Source organism: Heloderma suspectum, chromosome 2 (assembly GCF_057233095.1).
Source record: "Heloderma suspectum isolate Gila_16-S chromosome 2, 16-S_ref, whole genome shotgun sequence".
Classification (NCBI taxonomy): Eukaryota; Metazoa; Chordata; class Lepidosauria; order Squamata; family Helodermatidae; genus Heloderma; species Heloderma suspectum.
Window position 1 is genome coordinate 339,726,454 of NC_139459.1, and position 22,322 is coordinate 339,748,775.

The following is a 22,322-nucleotide window of genomic DNA, read 5'->3' on the forward strand; positions in this document are numbered from 1 at the left end:
TACACCAGTTGCTGGGGGACATGGGCAGGAGGGTGCTGTTGCACTCATGGCCGGCTTGTGGGCTTCCCATGGGCAGCTGGTTGGCCACTGTGTGAACAGAATGCTGGGCTACATGGACCCTTGGTCTGATCCACCACGGCTCTTCGTATGTTCTTAGGCCACGATATCCCTCTCTGCCCTATTTCTGACGACTACCTAAGGGGAAAGTAAGGGCAAGGTAAGGGCTGGCGGCTTCGTTCGACGAGTCTGAGCATGCTCACGAGAATCCGAGCATGCTCAGTCACATCGAGGTATGGCTTTCTGACGGGGAGGGAGTTCGTGCGCGACACCATTGAGGGGCATCATGTGAGTACCGAGCGACGGGATGGTTTGGGTCCGGAGAGGGGGGGCGAGGGAGAGGGCGCCTTGGCCTGTGGGGCGGGAGCGGCGGCTGCGGGCTAAAGGACGGACAGACTCTCAGGGGGCGGGAAGCGGGTCGGGCAGGGCGCGGGCGGCGGTCGAGGCGCCCGCTCCCTCTTCCCTTCTCCAGCCGTGCCTCGTGGGTGACAGGACCCAGGGCGCCCTTGGGGGCGGCTGTGCGAAGAGGAGAGGGTCGCCGGCCCATTGTTGTGCCTTTTCCCTATTAAACTGCGCCCGGCCCGGCCCGGCCGTGTCGTTTTAGAGAGCGGCTGTGGTGCCGCCTTGCCCTATCTCACAATAACCAGCGACGTAGGGGCGGTAGCCTCTCGACGGCTCAAGCGAGATTCGACACAACCGGCCGCCCTCCAGATGTGTTGGGCCGTAACTCCCAGCCCGCCAGGCACTGGCCGTGTTGGCTGGGGATGATGGGAGTGTAGCCCAACACCCTTGGAGGACGCCGGGCTGACGACGGCTGGAACGGAGGTATTGGAAGTACATGTCCTGGTGCTCCCACGTTGGCTGAGGGAGGGAGATGCTGGGAGTTGTATTTAAATACTTCTGGGGGTCACCGGGTTGGGGAAGACTGGTTTTGTGGAGTGCGAGGGAAAACACACACATGCACAACAAAACGGAGTTATATCACGAGATAAGCACATGTGGAGTGGAGTCCACCTCGGCTGCATGAGCTGTAATCCTCAGTCAGTTGGCAGAGGGGGTGGGGGTGTAGACACACACATGCACGCGCACGCAATGGAAGGGGGAAATGAAAAGAGCGAGTTCAGATAGTAATGGGATGTAAAAGTACACCCTGCGACAATTCAATTAAAATTTAAATATATGCAAAATAAACACAGTGACCAGTCACAACAGCAGTAACTTGTTTCCCCAATAATAAATAGAAATGCGTCTTGTCGTCTTGAAAGAGATATCACGTTTTATTCTGTAAATAATATTGCACATAAAACATGATTTGAACAAAATAAACGTCCAAATGACGTGTGAACCTGGCTCTCAGGACATAGTACTATTTTAGCTGTCTGAGCATTTTTATATATAACCCTTGATAAGAATTAAACATTTATTTAAACTCAATATTCTTTCTAATATTAGCTCAATCATGTGAAATAAACTTAGTCCATGCCAAAGTAAATGCTTCCTATGATTTAAAATTAACCATTTCTGAAACGTACCTTGGTATATTTTACATAAAATGGGCTCATTGTGTGTGATTCTAATCATGGAAGAAATAAAATTAATGCTGAAATCCTATACCCACTTACCTGGGAGTAAGTTTCATTGAATTTACTTTAGAGGGAGCAATCCTATGTCCCCTAGACAACGTCTGGGGGGGACATAGGATTGTTCGGTTTCTGGGTTTGGAAACAGGGCTCTAACCTAAGAGCCCAGAAACCATGCTTCCCACCCCTTCCCCTTCATAGCCAGTGCAGTTCTGGCTATGTCTCCATGCTCAGAAACAGCACAGAGATGGGAAAAGGGGGCATCGGCCATATGACATTTCCTGTGGCTGCCTCAGCCTCTTTCCCTCCCCCTCCAAAGCTCTGCTGTTAGACAAGCAAAATCTCCGTCTAGCAGAAATGCAGGGTGGCTGGAGAGCGGAGGTGATGATCGCTTCCGTGCTCCAGCTGCCCTGCATTGGATACTTCACAGCTTCCAAGTTCAGAGGCTGTCGACTATCTTCATAGGATTGTGCCCTGACTAGATTTGTGTGGGATTGGCCTTCAAGCTAATCTCATGCACCAGCATGCGGTCCTTGGCAGATTATCACCAAATGAATGTGACAGAAAAAAGGTTCCCTGGCTTATGTTATACATAGTTACCTGAGAGTGAATCCTATTGCTTAATGGGATTTATTTTTGAGTAAATATGCCTAGGATTGTGCAGTAAAATTCTTGCCATCCCTATTATATAATGGTAGTATGTAATTAAGTTTTCTTTGCTGAATGAAAACATGCCAGCCATTATTCAGGCATAGAATCATAGAATAGTAGGGTTGGAAGGCACCTATGAGACCATCGAGTCCAACCCCCTGCTCACTGCAGGAATCCAAGTCAGAGCATCCCTGACAGATGGCTGTCCAGCTTCGTCTTAAATGCCTCCAGTGTGGGAGAGCCCACTACCTCCCTAGGTAATTGGTTCCATTGTCGTATTGCTCTAACAGTCAGGAAGTTTTTCCTGATGTTCAGCCGGAATCTGGCTTCCTGTAACTTGAGCCCATTCTTCCGTGTCCTGCACTCTGGGATGATTGAGAAGAGATCCTGGCCTTCCTCTCTGTGACAACCTTTCAAGTACTTGAAGAACGCTATCCTATCTCCCCTCAGTCTTCTCTTCTCAAGGCTAAACATTCCCAGTTCTTTCAGTCTCTCCTCAGGGAGCTTTGTTTCCAGACCCCTGCTCATCTTCGTTGCCCTCCTTTGAACCCTCTCCAGTTTGTCTGCATCCTTCTTAAGGCAGGCTATATAAAATATTTGGATACTACTTTCTGGTCACATGTTTTAACCATAGGTTAAATTTCTACCCATTGCTGTACTATAATTCTTTCGTTGTTAAAAATCTGCTTCTGATGGGCGAGCTTCTTTCCACTTGCTTAATCTCATTTATATCATCACCTTGGGTTGGGAATGGCCAGTTAGACCACCAGTGTGTCTTTTGGATGCTTTTGATGCAACACACCTAGCAGACCATGTAATATATAGCTCCATTATATGTATGTATGTATGTATGTATGTAAGACTCTTGGGCCAAAATACATGAAAATAACAACATGTGGAGACCATAGTATGGAGGGTCTGTGCACATGTGACACAGGTAGGAGTAGCTGTGTGTAACTGCAACCCCTGTGTCCAGTCTCTTTGTGCAGAGTCCCTTGCCACACTCTGCAATTCCTGAAGTGCAGGCTGCTCCCGCTGGCAGTGCTCTGAGGCTCTTTGGCTGTGTAGAAGGGTGGGCACTTCCAGGTCCCACAGCAGCAGTGGCTGGCCAGTAAGAAGAGGCCTTTTCTGGAGGCTGTTCATGATGTAAGAGAATGGGCAGCCTGGCCCACAGTGTCTCCAGTACCCACAAATCTTGCAGTATTGGATGATTCAATCTGGCCTCCCCCATCACCCAGGGCCTCTGACATTGTAGGCTAATGGTGCTGCTTGGTATAATGCAGCTTCATATGTTCAAGTATAGGTAGGCCTTTGTACCTGCTTTTAAATTCAGTCTGCCATTCTGCATGCAGCCAATGTTAAAAAAGAGAGGATGGTGTAATATTATGATTCCCTAGACTGGTAAGTAGATGAACTGTATTCTGAACAAACACGTAACAGGAGGTTACAGAAATAAAACCACAAATACAAATGAACTGTTGAAGCATCAGCTTGCAAAGGATGTTGGGATGTGACAAACCAGTGCATCAAAAGAATTAACGTTTAAGGAAATTGCTTGGGTTGGAAAATGGCAATATCACAAAAATCCTAGCATTTAGGGAAAGGGAGAATTTCAATGACGTTTCCCCAAATTATTCCGTGGCTTCTCTGCACCCCCTCAGCTGTTCTCTCACTTCACTTTATGTAACATCATTCCCCATCTGGTGTGCCAGAGGACAAAAGAATAACTGAAAAGGAAATACTCCATCTATAAAGAAACATTGATCTAAATTTATAGCCAAAGCCTTAAATAATTTGGCAGTGTTTATGCAGAATCATTGTATTTTTCAGCTATCAGTATTCTGGATCTCTAATGCTGTTATCCCCCGCCCCCCAGGCCTCACAGAACAGAACTATATCAAGATATCCCACCAACATGCTGGCCTATTGTGTATTCTCCAGATTACAACATTACATTTATGGGATTGGAGAAACTACATCCATTTGATGCTGGAAAATGGGGGAAAGTAATAAATTTCTTGAAAGGTAAAATAAGAACAAAATGGAGGGTTTTAAACTGTGTGAAAATGTGCTGTATCAATATTCTGTATGCAGTCATCTTGCAAGAAATAATTTCATATAGACAGCAGTTTTTTTGTTACTGATATAGGTGCCAGTTATGATTACTTTTGTATTTTGTTTATATACTTTATGAATAATTTGTATGCATTCTTATTTTGTGTATTAGATTTGCAGTTATAGTAGAATCACAAGTTAATGTAGCACTTAAATAAAAAATGTAAATATAATGGTATGTATTTGCATGCCAGACACATGTTTGTTCTTGGTTCGGTGGTATTTATGAGGGAGAGCAGTCTAGGGAAGGACAGTAGAGACCTTTGAGCTGAATTTATCTGACTGACTCTCATTTGAAGAGAATGACATATTTCTGTATAACAGTGGCATGCAATTGACTGTAATCCAGCTGGCAGAAGGTTACAAGCTGGCTTGCTTCTCATCCATGCCTTTAATAGAAGGATCTACATTAACTTTAAACAAACTCTTCATAGTTGTCTTCAGGAGGGAAAGGAAATGGCAACACCTAAGCTGCACCACTACTGTGGTTCTTGCAGTTTCCCTTTCCTTCTCTGCACAGGCATCATACCAGTCCGGGGCTTTCAGGTTAAGCCAGCTACAAGTACAGTAGTAGAAGCAAGTGAGTAAAGGGAAGGAGGTAAGGGGTCTTGGTCCCTAGATAAGCTTGCCAGACAATTTAATTGCCAACCACAGCAGTGTGCCTAGACTGAATGACTAAGACATGCAAGTACAAAAAAATATATAATCCATAGCTGACACGTTACGTTGTACAGTAGCAAAATAGTTCTCTTCCTCCCTAGCTTTCCAGATAACCAGATTCTGTTAATTTAACTAAACCAATATAATTAACACAGTGGTGTGGGGTGGAAAATTTTCCAAAATGGAAACAATTCCAGTGCTGAATTTTTCCATGAAAAATACTCCATTTTGTATGTTCGTTAACAACAATGAATGGATGCCAATTACAAATATGATATGGCAGTTTCAAACTTGTAGATGAGTGGTTTTCAGCATATCGTGCAAAGTTCTTTGTGTTCCTAAAAATTTTAGTGTGTCAACAGTTTTCAGTACCTTTGTTTTTTTTCTTAAATTTAATATAAAGGAAGTACATGCTTTTGTCTTTAAATTTTTACAAGTATTCTAAGGACACAGTTCTATCGATTGCACCCTCACTGCTTGGAAGCCTCCAAACCTGGAGGCTTCTGATATTCCTATGCCTCGCTGGGTGGAAGCCAGCAGGGTGGGAGGAGCAGTGGAGGTGATCTTCGCCTTTGTGTCCTCAGTCTTTGGCAATTTTTGCTGGCGGGGGGGCACGAGGCAGGGAGGCAGGAGGAAGCTCAGGATATCTCATACCCGGGCCTGTCCAGTCTCCTCCCCTCTCCGCCTACCGGGACCCGCCCTTTCCTCCTCATCCAAGGTCATTTTTCCAACTTTGGATGGCAGCCAGCGTGTTTCTTTCTGCGCCAGCTGCAAGGGGTCGGAGGAGGGGGGTTGGAATGCCAACTGTCCCTTTTGAGGTCGGAGCACTGTCTCCAACCTTGGAAAGGCTGCAATCCTATGGTCCTGGGACACTCTCCCAGGGACCATAGGATTGCTCTCTAATTAAAACTGTCAAGGTTGGATCGGAGCCCATAGAGCCCCAAAGCAGTTCTGATTCTGAGGAAGAGATAGAAATTGTGGGAGAGGAACCTGCGCGCTGTTCAGAGGTGCTGCCGGAGGGCGAGCCCTTCCCTGCTCACATTCCTGAGAGTCGTAGCAACGCTGGCAGGCAGGGGGAGGGACAATTGGAGCTTTGGGGCACTAGGCACCGGCACAGGGAGAAGCAGGAGATGGTGGGCACTGAGAGGAGGCGCTCAGCCCGCTTGGCACGACGTCAACAGCTGCGCCCTGATGCCCCACAGGAAAGGGGTGGACTTTCACCTCTTAGCCCTTAAGTTCAGAGGCTTCCCGCCTTTTCCCTCTAAACGGAGACCAACTGATTCGCTAAGGCTAGAAACCCCTGGTAGACGGCTCTCTTAAGTTTCCTTCATTAGGCTCATGCAATTAGCATCTGTAAGCATCATTAGGTTGAATGGAAATAAAGCCTTGGAAAAGAGCCCTATCGTCTGTGTGTTGATTCTGGCTACTTGAGGATTTCAGAAGGCAGCAAGGGTGCTCCTGACAGCTTGAGCTCCATTTAGAGGGTAAAGGCTCTAGAATAAAGAATGTGAGCAGGAAAGGGCTGTTCCTCCGGCGGCGCCTGGCGCCTCTGAACAGCACGCGGGTTCCTCTCCCACAGTTTCTATATCTTCCTCAGAACTGCTTTGGGGCTCTGTGGGCTCCAATCCAACCCTGACAAAAACTTCTACATGATATAACATTTAAAAAACATTAAGTGTGCTTCAATTTACCCCCTCAGATATTTCAGGTCAAATAATTCTGACATTTTCGGACAAAAAGTTTTTGTCCCAAAGTTATGTACTTTTCTTTTACTTTGTTGTTTACTAAGTACAAGTAAAATAAACATGCTAAATTAGATCACTCTCTAGGGCATCCTTCCCCAACCTGGTGCCTTCTAGATGAGTTGGACCTCAACTCCCATCAGCCCTAGCCACTATAGCCAATACTTAGGAATTCTGGTAGTTGTAGTCACCAGGTTAGGGAAGGCTAGGGCATCAGAAAATTTTTGCAATGTAAATTATCCTATGCAAATTTTCAATATAATTCAAAATTTTCTGGAAAACCCACATCACTAAATTAACCGCACTTCATTTTGTTTATGAGGGAGTAATTAAACAGGTCTTAAAGTAGTTGATTAAAATGTGAGGAAGAGTATTAAACACATCCTAGTGAAAGGTATTTTGTGGCTCTTGGTACTTAGTTAATGGCTGTGTTTGGACATAATGTTTAGCCATTTAACATAATTTGTTGAATGTGCCAGGATCCAACTATGGTCTCTGGTGAAACTTGTCTTACAATTTGTTGAACATTTTGCAGATTGCTGAAAGTACTCTAAAAATGTGCAAAATCTGTTTGGCCAGAGACCATAGCGAGACAAACAAAATAAAGGTACATATCTTTGGGCAATAGCTCTATTCTAATGCCTTCAAGTCTCTGAAAAAACATCATCTATACCTAGCCTAATTTCCAGGAAAGCTGTCTGTTGATCAGAAATAGGAAATGCAAGTCATAGTTATTTCCAAGCTTCTGCAAATTGAATACCAATAAAGGGTTGACAATGTAAATGGGTCCAATAAATCTTAAATGTTCACTTATTATCACACACTCTTAAGTCAGGAATGGGGAACACTTTTGTGGTTGGGGGCTGAATGGGGGAAGGCACAGCATGGGCAAAGCCATCCTGACCCAGGTGGTGGTAGGAACACTCCAGCCGCCACCTAGGCTGGGGATGTTTTATCTTTACCATGTCCCCCCAATTGGGAGGGGGAGCAGTGCGCGGGGCATCCCCCATATTATCTCCAATCTCAGATCAGAGATAACAGTGGGTAGGCTCCAGGGGCTACATGGGGAACCTCTGTGGACCGAATTAGCCCTGCAGGCCAAAGGTTCGCCGTTACTGCTCTCATTATTGTTCTTTGAATTTTGGCATTTTCTTTTCTAATTATTTAGGGTGCAATCCTATGCATGTTGAGACAGAAACAAGTCCTACAACTCCCAGTATTACCCAGCCTGCCGTGCTGGCTGGGGAATGCTGGGAGTTGTACGACTTTTTTCTGTCTCAACATGCATACGATTGTGCAGTTAGTGAATTAAATGCTAGTAGCTGGTTGTGGGTTTCGCAGAAAGTAACAAAACTGGAGCTAAAGGCATGAAGCTTGGATCTTCTATTTATGCTTGGTGTACAAAGGATGTTTGATATTTATTCTTTTCGTCAAACTTCCTAATATTGATTTACATGTAACACAAAACCTACATTTATTAAAACACTGAACATTTGTAAGTGTTTATGCATTATATTTTGGTACACATAGTGGGCAAAATCCAATTTCACCCTCACGGAATGTGAGTTTTCTTTTCCTGTGGGCCCCTAATCTCCTCTGGAGGGCCTTGAACCCTCTGGAGCAGATTTGGGGATTGTGGGGGGCTGAAGGGGGATAAGAGGAAAGGAATCTCCCTTTCCCATTCCACTGACAGAAATTCTGTTGGCAGGAAGAGTTAGTTGGATACCATCCAAAGTATTTATCTGTTTAGGGTGCAATTATGTTTAATGAAAAGCAAAAGCCTTGTTTTTGAATGAAAAGTCTTATGTGTCTGCTGTTGTAGGACAGAAGGGTGGGTCTTATTTGCACATAATTGATTGTCATGTGATTTTTTCTGATTCAGAAGCAAAACTAATTGCAGATGACATGATTGTACAAGCTCGAGAAGCAACTGAAGAAGACCTTTTGGTTGTTCACACAAGACACTACTTGAATCGATTAAAGGTATGGTACCTTCTACTTGTGTTTCAAACAAACATTTTAATTATTATTTTTTTACTACGCATCTTTCTCTCGCTCACACACACATACACAGAAAAAGAATCTCCAGCAAATGTAAGCGAGTATAAGGAAAACAATATCATCTAGGCTCAATACCTTCCTTCCTTATTTCAGGGCTCTGGTCTTCATGAGGGCATTGTTAAAATCTTGGTTAGACGTAGGTTGGATCCAGAGATGTAAAAGCAGAAGACATTCTAGCAGTGGCACCGTTCTGTAAACCATTGTCCAAAGGCTTGCAGAAGATATTGTGTGACATTTTGAGCAAGGTTTTGTGTAACAGACTGTGTAACCTTTTGAGGAAACAGACGTACACCTCTGTATTTAAGCCCTCTTATCTTTCACAAGGCTCTTGCGCGATATCAGAAAAATCCCTCTGCTCGTGGAAAAGGCTTTCTGCTGATGAAAGAGAACCTTTGGAACCAACCCACAGGGTGCTTCCAGACAGAAGGATTCTAGTGCTACTAATCAGAAGGCATTGTGCAACGATTCCATCTTTTTTCCTTAACAGATTTTCTGCAGTAAGGGAAAAAAAAACAAGAAAAGTGGTGGAAAAACACAGGGTGGCTACTATGACTGGAAGATGTTGTCATCGGGACCTCCTATAAAATTCTGTGAATGAGGCTGGGCAGTGGAAATATTGAATATTGTGTAATTTTAGAAGGGTATTTGTTTGGAGATTACTTTGTGCCAGTCTGTTGAAAAGAAAAGTTTTATATTTCAAGACACACACGTAGAAGTATATAACAACAGTGAGATGAAAGTGAGCATGCCCTGGGTGAGACAAGACTTCATTTAAATCTTGTATGCCATTTGTATTTGAAAGCTGGGAAAAAGACCTGTTGATAGATCTCTCCATATTAAAGCTGATTACTTTTAATTGGAGAGGTTTATTTCTGTTAAAATAGTGTATGGCCAATTAAGTCAGTTGATGCAGCTGTAGTTTAATGCAGAAAACTGTTCCCTTAAGACTTGAATTTGGATATTCTCAAAATATTTGTAAGCAGAGGAAGACTTACTGGAAAGTCATATTGACACTGCAGTCTAGAAGCCTCTTTGTGATCAGGAATTCTGCTTTATTACGGTTCCATATGCCATGGACATGGTCTTAGTTTTAGTAATAGCCTTCCTGTGGCAAGGTGGAAAGTGACTGTGGGCCTATGCTTTCTTGACGCCTGTGCTCCTTTAGCATATAAGTTTGATGGTTAGTTTAGGACCCTGTGCCTCCTGTAGGGTGGCCAGAGGACAGGAATCATGCACCTTGAATACAAGAGGGAATTTCAGCACAATTATTACACATTCAACAGCTGCGTCCTCTTCTGCATCTGGCCACCCTAGTGGTGAAGTTTTTAATCACTAAAATGTAATGTATGAAACAGCAAGATCATAATCAATTTTTTTTCCTATGGATTGTGAAGTGAGATTTGTTTCATGCCATTTCAGCCTCGTATCCCCCCATCACTGGAAAGAGAAACAGAGCAGGTTGTCTTATATTTCTGGCGATGGGTGGAAGAGAAGTCAGAGATGAAGAAAGAACTACAAGTCCCTAGGTTTCCTAGTTTTTGAGTAGACCAACCCTTGCTTCAGACAGTCAGCTTGCAGTTTTCCTACTGCATAAGATAGGAGAAGAAACCCATTCCTATCTCTGATCATGGTGTTGCACTTCATCTTAGGAATCCAAAATACAATTTCCTCCATAATTCCTGTCTTAGAGTTTCTCAGTATATGCCATTGGTTATCTGCTTCTAGGAACAGATGACAGGTAGGTAGTTAGCTTTCTTTAATTCTGGTAGAAGTTGTTGGAAGTGAGAAAAGAGCAAAATTTTTCATTATAGTACTTATAATGCAAAAGTTATGTTTCTGAAGTGGGATATATCATAATCATAACAGATAGTTTGCCATATAAATTTATTTTCCCCCTTAAAGATCTTGGAAAATTGAAGTTTAACATGAACCTCAAAACATTTCTGTAGAGCAATGTTTGCAACATTGGCAGGAAACCTGTTCAGTGCTCAAATTCACATTGCAAACAGCGATCACAAACAACAGAGTTTGGAGATTAGTTATGGTACAAGTTATTCAAGATGTTTGAATATATTTTCTCCAACTTTTTTTTGTACTGCTTACAGAAGCATATGCTGGAAAGCTTTGAAGAGGTATTCTAGAAATCATTTTGCGCTTTTGTTATACACTTGAAAGTGCTATGAAAATGCAGCTTAGTTATTTGTTGTATTGTCATTTTAATTGTGCTGTTTTGCTGCATTAGCTACATCCAGCACTGAAATCATTGTCATTATCCATCGTTGCTCTGTACTTTTGCCTTTGTAGTTAATGTTCTTCTGCTTTTTGATGTTTTCCTAAATTATTTTTGTATTCTCTGATGATACTTGAGCATAAGAACCCAAAATTAATATTAAAGAGCAACAAAAATGTTTTTCTTTCTGAGACCAGCGATCTGAATGTAAGATTGTATAACTGAGGATGCTTCCAGACAGAGGGTTCCTAGCACTACATGGGGAGGCATTGTGCAGCAGTTCTGTTCTTTTTTCCCTTAATGGGTTTTCCATGATAAGGAAAAAGATAAAAGAAGTGGTAGGAAAACACAGGAGGGTTATGAGTGGAAGATGTCATCATCTGGACCCCCCGTAAAATTCTGTGAATGAGGTAGGCTGATGGTGCCATCAAAACCTCATCTGGAAGCACCCATAGTCACTATGGGTTGTATCCAATTGTAGCTGTAGAGCAGGGGTTGGAAACATGTGGCCCACAGGCTGCATACAGTCCCTCATGTCTGTTTCTGCACCCTCTGTGTAATTCTCCCCTGCCACTGCCACCCTGCTCCTGAAAACAGAACCCTGGAGCATCAGCCTGTTTGGTGGGCTGGCAGGAGCCTGCTCCCACAGGGAAAGAGGGTTGACTTCTCACATGCCCTCTTTCCCTGGAGAATTGCTGAGATGGGGACAAGGTTAAAGCCTCATTGGAGGCTTTAACTTTTCTGGAGAATTCCCGTGATGGGGAAGAGGTTAAAGCCTACCACTCCCCACCTCAGTGTTCTTCAGCAGTATCATTGCGATGGGGAGAGATTTTAACCTCCCCCCTCCGCCCCAATCCCAGCAGTACTACTCACTAAGACTACGCCAGTGCTCTGCAGTAGGATTTGTGGGGGGAGTGTGTGTGGTGCGTGTGTGTGTGCGTATGTATGATATGCGTGCCCCGGCACCCACCCAACGTGGTGGTCTTTGACCTGATCTGGAGGGTTTGGGGAAGGGCCTTCCTGAACAGTGGATGCTGCAGTAGAAGGGGGAATTGCCTGAAATCACATGGAGGGATCTTGTGCTAGCACATACCCCACTGTCCAGGAAGGTCCCCTAACCCTCTGGAGAGGATTTTCTTGGGAGGGGGGGTTGGGATATCGGTTGTATTCAGTGTTAGGCCCATTGAAATGAATGGAGGATAACATTAGACTAAAATTGGATACAACCCAGGGGCTGCAGCGGAGAAGAGAAAGTTCCGTTGCATGAGTTGCCTTCTGCTCGTACATTACCATTGGATACAACTCTTAATCTGCTTCTCTTGTTCGCTCACCAACATTTTCCTGGGTGCCATTGGTGCTTTTTGTAATGATACATATTTTTTTAATTTATATGTTTTGCTGTGCATATAGTTATAATATGAATAGATACGAATCCTAAATGCACTTACTAGGGAGAAGCCCATTCAACACAGAGGGACTTACTTCTGAGTAAACATATTTAGATTGAACTGTAAATGGATCAGCTATTTAGGCTGCAATCCTATATATACACATTTACCTAGGAGAAAGCCCCATTGAACTCAGCGGGGCTTACTTTTGAATAGACACGCATAAGATTGTGCAGACAGAAAGTAATTTTAATCAAGTTTTTTCCCCCCTTCTAGTGGTCATTCGTTGTGGCTACAATTACAGAAATCCCACCTGTTCTTTTTATGCCCAATTTCCTTGTTCAGAGGAAAGTACTAAGGCCCCTAAGAACACAAACAGGAGGAACAATAATGGTAAGGAAAGTGTTTTCATTACTTTGTTTTCCTCTCATGCTGTTTCTGATTGCTTTAAGTTAAACATTTTTAAAAGGCCAGTAAATCCTGTCTGTATTACTTATAGCCCTAGTAAGTATTAAGCAAGAACAAATTTACCCTTGACCATAGGAAGCTGTCTCATAGCAAGTGAGATTATTTGTCCATGAAGACCAGTGGTAGTGGTTCTCCAGGGTCTTTACCCCTTCCATTGCTACTTGTTCCTTTAGCTGGAGATGCCAGGGATTCAACTTTCAACCTTCTGGGTGCAAGGCAAGTGATCTATCACTGAGCTAGTGTCTGTTCCTTGAAGGTACATCTCCCCTTTCCTCTCTGGCAGAGTACCTCACCAGCAGCTGCATGAGAAGGATGGTGCACCCTCTTTGGGTGCCTCCACCTGGGAAGGAAATTTTGAAGGAATCAATGTTCTGGCTTGCAGACAGGGATAAATCCTACGTCAGGCTGCCAATTCACTTAAATGTGGATATTTGTAGGGAATGTCCTCCAACTGGATGGTATAAGGCAAGATAACATTTTAGATGTGGAAGAGTGGGTAAATGTATACAATTAATTTGTAATCAGTATGTGTTCAACATCTGGTTGCTTTTTAAAAACACTTCTGTGTGAAATCTTGGGTGACTAGAGTGACTTTTAATCTACTGGTTCACTGGTGGCACATAGGGTAAATGCTACAGAATTAACCCATGATTCAGAATAGAGTAAGTGAATTCTTTCAGAGCAGATTCTGGATGATGAATATTTGAATAACATTTCTCATAGGATTTCAGGGTTTTTTTGGCCTTGTTGTGGCGAAGGGGCTTGCGTAACTCAGTGAAGCCATAAGCTATGCCGTGCAGGGCCACCCAAGACGGATAGGTCATGGCGGAGAGTTCTGACAAAATGTGGTCCACTGGAGAAGGAAATGGCAACCCACTCCAGTATTCTTGCCAAGAAAACCCCATGGAACGTATCACAAGGCTAAAAGAGATGACGCCGGAAGATGAGCCCCTCAGGTCGGAAGGTGTCCAATATGCTACTGGGGAAGAGCAGAGGGTATTTCCAAGTAGCGCCAGAAAGAGTGAAGCGGCTGGGCCAAAGCCAAAAGGACACTCAGCTGTGGATGTGTCTGGTGGTGAAAAGAAAATCCGATGCTGTAAAGAACAATATTGTTTAGGAACCTGGAATGTCAGATCAATGAATCAAGGTAAGCTGGAGGTGGTCAAACAGGAGATGGCAGGATTGAACATCGACATCTTGGGAATCAGCGAACTAAAATGGACAGGCATGGGCGAATTTAATTCAGGTGACCATCATATCTACTATTGTGGGCAAGAATCCCTTAGAAGAAATGGAGTAGCACTCATAGTCAACAAAAGGGTGGGAAAAGCAGTACTGGGGTACAATCTTAAAAATGATAGAATGATCTCAGTACGAATCCAAGGCAAACCATTCAACATCACAGTAATTCAAGTCTATGCCCCAACCACTGATGCCGAAGAAGCTGAGGTTGATCGGTTCTATGAAGACCTACAACACCTTCTAGAACTAACACCAAAAAAAGATGTCCTCTTCATCATAGGGGATTGGAATGCTAAAGTAGGAAGTCAAGAAATCACCGGGATAACAGGCAGGCATGGCCTTGGTGTACAAAATGAAGCAGGACAAAAGCTAATAGAGTTTTGCCAAGAGAACATGTTGATCATAGCAAACACTCTTTTCCAACAGCACAAGAGGCGACTCTACACATGGACGTCACCAGATGGTCAATATCGAAATCAGATTGATTATGTCCTTTGCAGCCAAAGATGGAGAAGCTCCATACAGTCAGTAAAAACAAGACCTGGAGCTGACTGTGGCTCAGATCATGAGCTGCTTCTTGCAAAATTTCGGCTTAAATTGAAGAACGTCGGGAAAACCACTAAACCGTTCACGTATGACCTAAATCATATCCCTGATGAATATACAGTGGAGGTGAGGAATAGATTTCAGGGATTAGACCTGATAGACAGAGTGCCTGAGGAACTATGGACGGAGGTCCGTAACATTGTTCAGGAGGCAGCAACTCAATCCATCCCAAAGAAAAAGAAATGCAAGAAAGCCAAGTGGCTGTCTGAAGAGGCTTTACAAGTAGCTCACGAAAGAAGGGAGGCGAAAAGCAAGGGAGAAAGGGGAAGATATACCCAACTGAATGCAGAGTTCCAGAGAATAGCAAGGAGAGACAAGAAGGCCTTCTTAAATGAACAATGCAAAGAAATCGAGGAAAACAACAGAATGGGAAAAACTAGATATCTCTTCAAGAAAATTGGAGATCTCAAGGGAACGTTATGTGCAAAGACGGGCATGATAAAGGACAAAGAAGGCAGGGACCTAACAGAAGCAGATGAGATTAAGAAGAGGTGGCAAGAATACACAGAAGAACTATACAGGAAAGATCTGAATGTCCCTGATAGCCATGATAGTGCGGTCACTGAACTTGAGCCGGACATCCTCGAGAGTGAAGTCAAGTGGGCCTTAGGAAGCATTAGTAACAACAAAGCTAGCGGAGAGGACAGTATTCCAGCCAAGCTATTTAAAATCCTACAAGATGATGCTGTTAAAGTGCTGCATTCAATATGCCAACAAATCTGGAACACTCAACAGTGGCCACAAGACTGGAAAAGGTCAGTTTACATTCCAATTCCAAAGAAGGGCAATGCCAAAGAGTGTTCAAACTACCGCACAATTGCGCTCATTTCACATGCCAGCAAGGTGATGCTCAAAATCCTACAAGCTAGGCTTCAGCAGTATGCGAACCGAGAACTACTGGAAGTACAAGCTGGGTTTAGAAGAGGCAGAGGAACTAGAGAGCAAATCGCCAACATTCGCTGCATCATGGAGAAAGCAAGAGAATTCCAGAAAAACGTCTATTTCTGCTTCATTGTCTACGCTAAAGCCTTTGATTGTGTGGATCACAACAAACTGTGGCAAATTCTGAAAGTGATGGGAGTACCAGACCACCTTACCTGTCTCCTGAGAAACCTGTACGAGGGTCAAGAAGCAACAGTAAGAATCAGACATGGAACAACCGATTGGTTCAAAATTGGGAAAGGAGTACGACAAGGCTGCATATTGTCACCCTGCTTATTTAACTTATATGCAGAGTACATCATGAGAAATGCCGGGTTGGATGAATCAGAGGTCGGAATTAAGATTGCTGGGAGAATTATCAACAACCTCCGATATGCAGACGATACCACCCTAATGGCAGAAAGCGAAGAGGATCTAAAGAGCCTCTTGTTGAGGGTGAAAGAGGAGAGTGCAAAAGCTGGTTTGAAACTCAACATTAAAAAAACGAAGATCATGGCATCTGGCCCCATCACTTCCTGGCATATAGAAGGGGAAGAAATGGAAGCAGTGACAGATTTTACTTTCTTGGGCTCCAAGATCACCGCAGACGGTGACTGTAGCCATGAAATGAAAAGACGCTTGCTCCTTGGGAGGAAAGCTATGCCAACCTAGACAGCATAGTAAGAAGCAGAGACATCACCTTGCCGACAAAGGTCTGTCTAATCAAAGCTATGGTTTTCCCAGTAGTAATGTATGGCTGTGAGAGCTGGACTATAAGGAAGGCTGAGCGCCGAAGAATTGATGCTTTCGACCCGTGGTGCTGGAGAAGACTCTTACGAGTCCCCTGGACTGCAAGGAGGTCAAATCAGTCCATCCTAAACGAAATCAACCCTGAGTGCTCATTGGAAGGACAGATAATGAAGCTGAAACTCCAATAATTTGGCCACCTAATGCGAAGAGAAAACTCCCTGGAAAAGACCCTGATGCTGGGAAAGACTGAAGGCAAAAGGAGAAGGGGACGGCAGAGGATGAGATGGCTAGATAGCATCACGGATGCAATGAATATGAACTTGAGCACGCTCCGGGAGAGAGCGCAGGACAGGAAGGCCTGGCGTGCTGTGGTCCATGGGGTCACGAAGAGTCGGACACGACTGAACGACTGAACAACAACAACCTGAACTCCTATTATCAATAACCTCAGATATGCAGATGATACCACCCTAATGGCAGAAAGCAAAGAGGATCTAAAGAGCCTCTTGTTGAGGGTGAAAGAGGAGAGTGCAAAAGCTGGTTTGAAACTCAACATTAAAAAAACGAAGATCATGGCATCTGGCCCCATCACTTCCTGGCATATGGAAGGGGAAGAAATGGAAGCAGTGACAGATTTTATTTTCTTGGGCTCCAAGATCACCGCAGACGGTGACTGTAGCCATGAAATTAAAAGACGCTTGCTCCTTGGGAGGAAAGCAATGACAACCCTAGACAGCATAGTAAGAAGCAGAGACATCACCTTGCTGACAAAGGTCCGCATAATCAAAGCTGTGGTTTTCCCAATAGTAACGTATGGCTGTGAGAGCTGGACTATAAGGAAGGCTGAGCGCCGAAGAATTGATGCTTTCGACCTGTGGTGCTGGAGAAGACTCTTAAGAGTCCCCTGGACTGCAAGGAAGTCAAATCAGTCAATCCTAAAGGAAATCAACCCTGAGTGCTCATTGAAAGGACAGAGACTGAAACTGAAGCTCAAATATTTTGGCCACCTAATGCGAAGAGAAAACTCTCTGGAAAAGACCCTGATGCTGGGAAAGACTGAAGGCAAAAGGAGAAGGGGACGGCAGAGGATGAGATGGCTAGATAGCATCACTGATGCAATAAATATGGACTTGAGCATGCTCCGGGAGAGAGCGCGGGACAGGAAGGCCTGGCGTGCTATGGTCCATGGGGTCACGAAGAGTCGGACACGACTTAATGACTGAACAACAACAACAACAACCTGAACTCCTGTAATGTCAAGGCTATGAAAATTCTTATGAACACTACCAGACACAAGGTGAAATCCAAATGAACAGCATTAGCCAGTGGAATGGATTCCCCCTCAAGAGTATGGAAAAGAGCAAATTACAACAAGCAAATGTACAGTAAGCAGAGCAAATCAAAAATACTAACTGTCAGGAAATTCGCCAAGAGAAAGCACACTAGTATGCGCTTTGGGCGGCATCCAGTGTTGCATGAATGGACTTCCACTCCTGCAATGGAAATTCCCATCTTTTGCAGAATTTGGGGGCTCATGGCAGGCTGCAGTGGGGAAAAGAAGATGGGAAAGTTCTGCTGTATCAGTGGAAGTCCACTCACATGACATTGGATGTCATGCAACGCACATACCAGTGTGCCATCATTTGTTTTCGTCCATACTTTTGAATCCAAAGCGTATTTTCTTTTTTCTAGACCTTGGTCGTTAGTGTGTTTATTCAGGAGGAAGTGCCATTAATTTCAGTGGCTCGTGCTTTCTAGTATATGCTTTTCATTGCAACAGTCCAAGTGCAAGTATACGATAGGACACCATTGTGGATTGGCTGTGTTAACATTGTAGTGTAATACCTTCAAGTACTGGCATCTCTTCTTTTTAAGCTCTTCAAAATGTTTTTTTCAAATACAGCATATATATACAATCGTATGTGTAGCTACTCAAAAGCAAGTCCCATTGGCTTTAATGGGACTACTCCAATACAAGTCTATATAGAATTGTACCTTTTGTATTATGGATCCAAAGAGCTGCTTTAGTTGTGCCCTGGGGATTAAGCATGGCCAGTGGTTTTTGACTCTGAAAAAAACAGTTGAACAACAGAGGACAGAGATTCACCTTCTCACTGCAGCTGGAAAGGCTTTCAGCCAGAATTGGGGGCGGGGGGGGCTCCTTCAATAATGGAATGACTTATAGATGGTTAAGATAACAAACAAAGATAAGGTTCACAATTACATAATACATTAATAGAAAAATTGAATATTCTTATAATGTACTGGAATATGAAGGTATAGGATTCAGTACCACTTTTTAAAATTTGGGAGCAAGAAGCTGTTTTAAGCCATGTTACAAATGATCTTTTTGTAACTGATCTATTGTTTATGTATCAGATGGTTTCATTCACTTACTGATTTTGGAATGAATGATGGTAGTTCATGGGGTTTTGTTCTGTTTTGCCTGATTTTGTCAAACTTGAACTGTGTATTATGATACTCTGTCATGTTTACGTTAGGTGTATGAAAACAATAATTAAAAAAAATTAAACAGCAGACTCCCATACCAGATCACCATTTGCTCTTGAAAGCTCCCTCAATTTCAAACATGGTTGCCACGTGACTTAGGAGGCCTACTAGCTGAGAAGCATAGGCCCTAAGCCCCTAGTACCATGGCTCTTTGGGTCCTAGGGCTAAATCCAGGATTGTGTGAGCAGACATCTGGTTGCACAACAGGAGTATCCTTCCCCCTGCAGCCCCCTGCACACTCCCAAAATATGGTCCAGAAGGTCCCTGAACCACTTGGAGCAGATTTGGGAGGTAAGTGGGGGGAGGCTGTAATGGGGAGGAGAAATTCAATTTGCAAGCTGCATCTATTCTATTCTCAGAAGAACAGCACTGGATACAACCCCATGCTGGTATTTATATTTCAGGGTTTTTTTTCACAATAGTCTTGTATTCTACATTAAGGGCACAATCCTATTAGACGTCACCCTCCAAACTCGTAGGCTGATCCCTATCCAATGCTGGGTAGACGGAGCACCTCCTCTCTCCTTCGGTTCTAGCTTCGGTTCTAGACATGCGTTTTCAGGGAGGGAAGGGGCCCGGACACCCGACAGGAAGCTGTCTACAACAGCTTCCATGGTTTCCTACCCTCCCCAGCCCTGGGAATGCCCTCTTTTCACCCTCTTGACGCTCCGTTTATGAGCATGGAGATGGCGGCGTGGAAAGAACCGCACCAGCTATGAGGGGAAGGAGGCAGGGAGTATGGTTTCTGGAAGCTGTTTCCATAAACCAGAAAATCCTATGCCCGTCTAGATAGTGTCTACTGGCCATAGGATTGCTCTCTAAGTTAATTTGAATTATACAAGTTATACATTATAGAGAGTTCATAATTGCTAATTTAGGGGCAAATGGTTTTTGCGAGTGAACGAAATCATTTTTTGACTTCCCCGTTAGGGTGTTATACTTCTTTTTTGGTTGTTCTTATTCCAACTTCTTGTGATCTTTCCTTTATTATTTCTTACAAAAGGAATAAGGACATTATAGGTATTTATATACCAAAGGAAGCAATAATTTAATTCCCCAGCACAAATTATATTTTAGGGAAAATGTCAGTTAGAAATAGTTCATTGTATCCACTATGAATTTAGGTAGATCCGTGTACTAGCCCACTGAAAGAGGATTCTTAGGTGATCTGGAGTCATCAGAATTTTACTGTAACGATGGATTCAGAGGCTTTACAACTAAATGTGTTATCAGTTTCAACCATTTTCTCAGGCTCAAACGTGCATTCTTCATTTTGGCTCTAGGGTTCACTGTGTAACTTATTTTTATTTAAAACATTTCTTGGCCACCTTTCAGGGCAGAAGCCCTCCCAAGGCAGCTTACAGCAATAAAATATGGTAAACTTAACATAGTAAATGTAATATTAATGGTGAAATAAATTATCATTGAAATAATTTCAATATTAACATTTCATGTACGTTATTCTGAAAAGTCTGGTCCAGCATGTTTTACTTTGGTAAGTGGTTTTCTTTAATGAGCTTTCAGATATAAGCCCCATTCACATGTAATGGTGGCAGATCATGGGTTAATTAATTGCTGTGGCACATGCCAGTGCAATTTTGAATATGCAGCCACCGATTGTAGACATCAGAACCCAGACACTGTGGAGCTGTTCGCATGTAACAGCATCGTTCGGCATCAAGGTTTGTTCTTGGGTTAAGTTGTAGTTCTTTAACCCACAAATGACCCTAAGCACCCAGGTTCGGACATCTGAATAACAACCTATGAATGTGGCTTTTGAAGGATGTTGCTGGAAACTAGAAGCAGCTTGCACCCAGCATGCGTCCCCACAATTCATGGGCTAATTAACCCATGAATTGCCGCTGAACGCTGCTGTTACATGCAAACAAGTTCCATGGGTTAATCATGGGTTAAACAGCCCACCGTTAACCTACAATTAGTTAGGTTAACTGTGGGCTACTTAACCCATGATTAGCCCAGAGTGTCTGGGTTTGGCCATCATGAGCAACCTTCGATCGATTCGATTGGAGGTCGCATATTTAAAACGGTGCCCACAGACACCAGGCATATGGCAAAGCAAATCATGGGTTAATTAATTAATCCACAATTTGCTGCCATTATGTGTGAACTGGTTCACTGTATAGGACCATTAGAAATGCCTAGATTGAGATGCATTGTGAATACCTTTGTTGCAGTAATTAGGGTGGCTAGTTATGCATTGCCAAAAAAGACGACAAAAGAGGGCACAGATTTTCATACAATTTGCATGTGCTAATTTATATGTATAGAGGCAAATTCTGGAACAATTACTAGAATTTAAATAGAAATACAATAATCTCATCGTAGTGGTGAAGACTGTAACCAGGTGCTCTGTGTGGTCTGCTCAGCCTAGTGTTCAGGTGCTAACTGTTGATGGACAACTTCAAGGCCCCAGAAATTCTCCCTTCCTATGGAAGGGACTTGGATTAAACTAGACATGCACTGGACAGTCCTTCAAATAGAGGACTGTCCTCTGAAAAGTAGGACACATGGCCACTCTTGCATAAATATTGAAAAACCCATTACTTAGTAAGTTATTTCTTCATTTTTTAAAGGCAGGGAAACTGGCCATTGAGAGAGGATGGGCAATTAATGTTGGTAAGTAGCAATATATTTACATACTTCCTCTTTATCCCCCTCAGCAAAAGTTCTCGTCCATGCCCCGGTCATCTCTTTCCTACAGACTACTGCCGTCTTCTCCTCTCTGGTCTGCTATTGTGTCATCTTGTTCTCCTTATGTTGAACCAGTATTGTGCTGCCAAAATCATTCAGGTCTCTCATCACATGGTGCCTGTGTTTGTATCTCTCCAGTGCCTTGGCATTGTCTCCTGGATCCAGCACGAACTCCTTGTCCTTACCTTCAAAGCCTTCCATGGCTCCCCCACCCCCCGCCCCTCACCCTTTACCTTTCCCCTCTTATATCCTTCTACATCCTCTCTGTGACCTATGCTTCTGCAGCTCCACTACCCTCACTGTATGAAGGTCTTGCACTCCTTCAAATGACTTCTCACTTTCTTCTTGCTACCCCTTATACTTGGAACTGCCTCCCATAACATCTGCATGATGCTACCTCTATTACTTCCTTCAAATCCCTCTTGAAAACCCACCTTTTACATGAAGCCTTTGGCCCAACCCTTAATTCCCATGCCCTACTGAAGCCTTCCCCAACCTGGTGCCCTCCCTATTTGTTGGACTACAACTCTCTTCATCCACAGACAGTAGTCCAACACATCCAGAGGGGACCAGGTGGAGGAAGGCTGCCCTAGTGCAAGTAAGCCTGTAATCAAGCCTTTTGGTGCTG

General features: G+C 43.6%; 1 protein-coding gene across 3 annotated transcripts in view; it reads left to right on the forward strand.

Annotated features, from left to right (window-relative positions):
- Positions 1-242: 242 nt before the first annotated feature.
- The window catches only part of HDAC11 (histone deacetylase 11), a 34,452-nt gene continuing 12,372 nt past the window's right edge, over positions 243-22,322 (forward strand). Inside the window, exons 1-5 of one of the 3 annotated variants that reach the window (XM_084840753.1) lie at positions 243-345; positions 4,165-4,313; positions 8,688-8,788; positions 12,761-12,877; positions 21,577-21,619. In XM_084840753.1, coding sequence (XP_084696879.1) covers positions 344-345; positions 4,165-4,313; positions 8,688-8,788; positions 12,761-12,877; positions 21,577-21,619 — 412 coding nt within the window. In that variant the 5' untranslated portion in view covers positions 243-343. The remainder of the gene's footprint in view (positions 346-4,164; positions 4,314-8,687; positions 8,789-12,760; positions 12,878-21,576; positions 21,620-22,322) is intronic. The other 2 variants (XM_084840752.1, XM_084840754.1) reach the window with 2 other exon arrangements.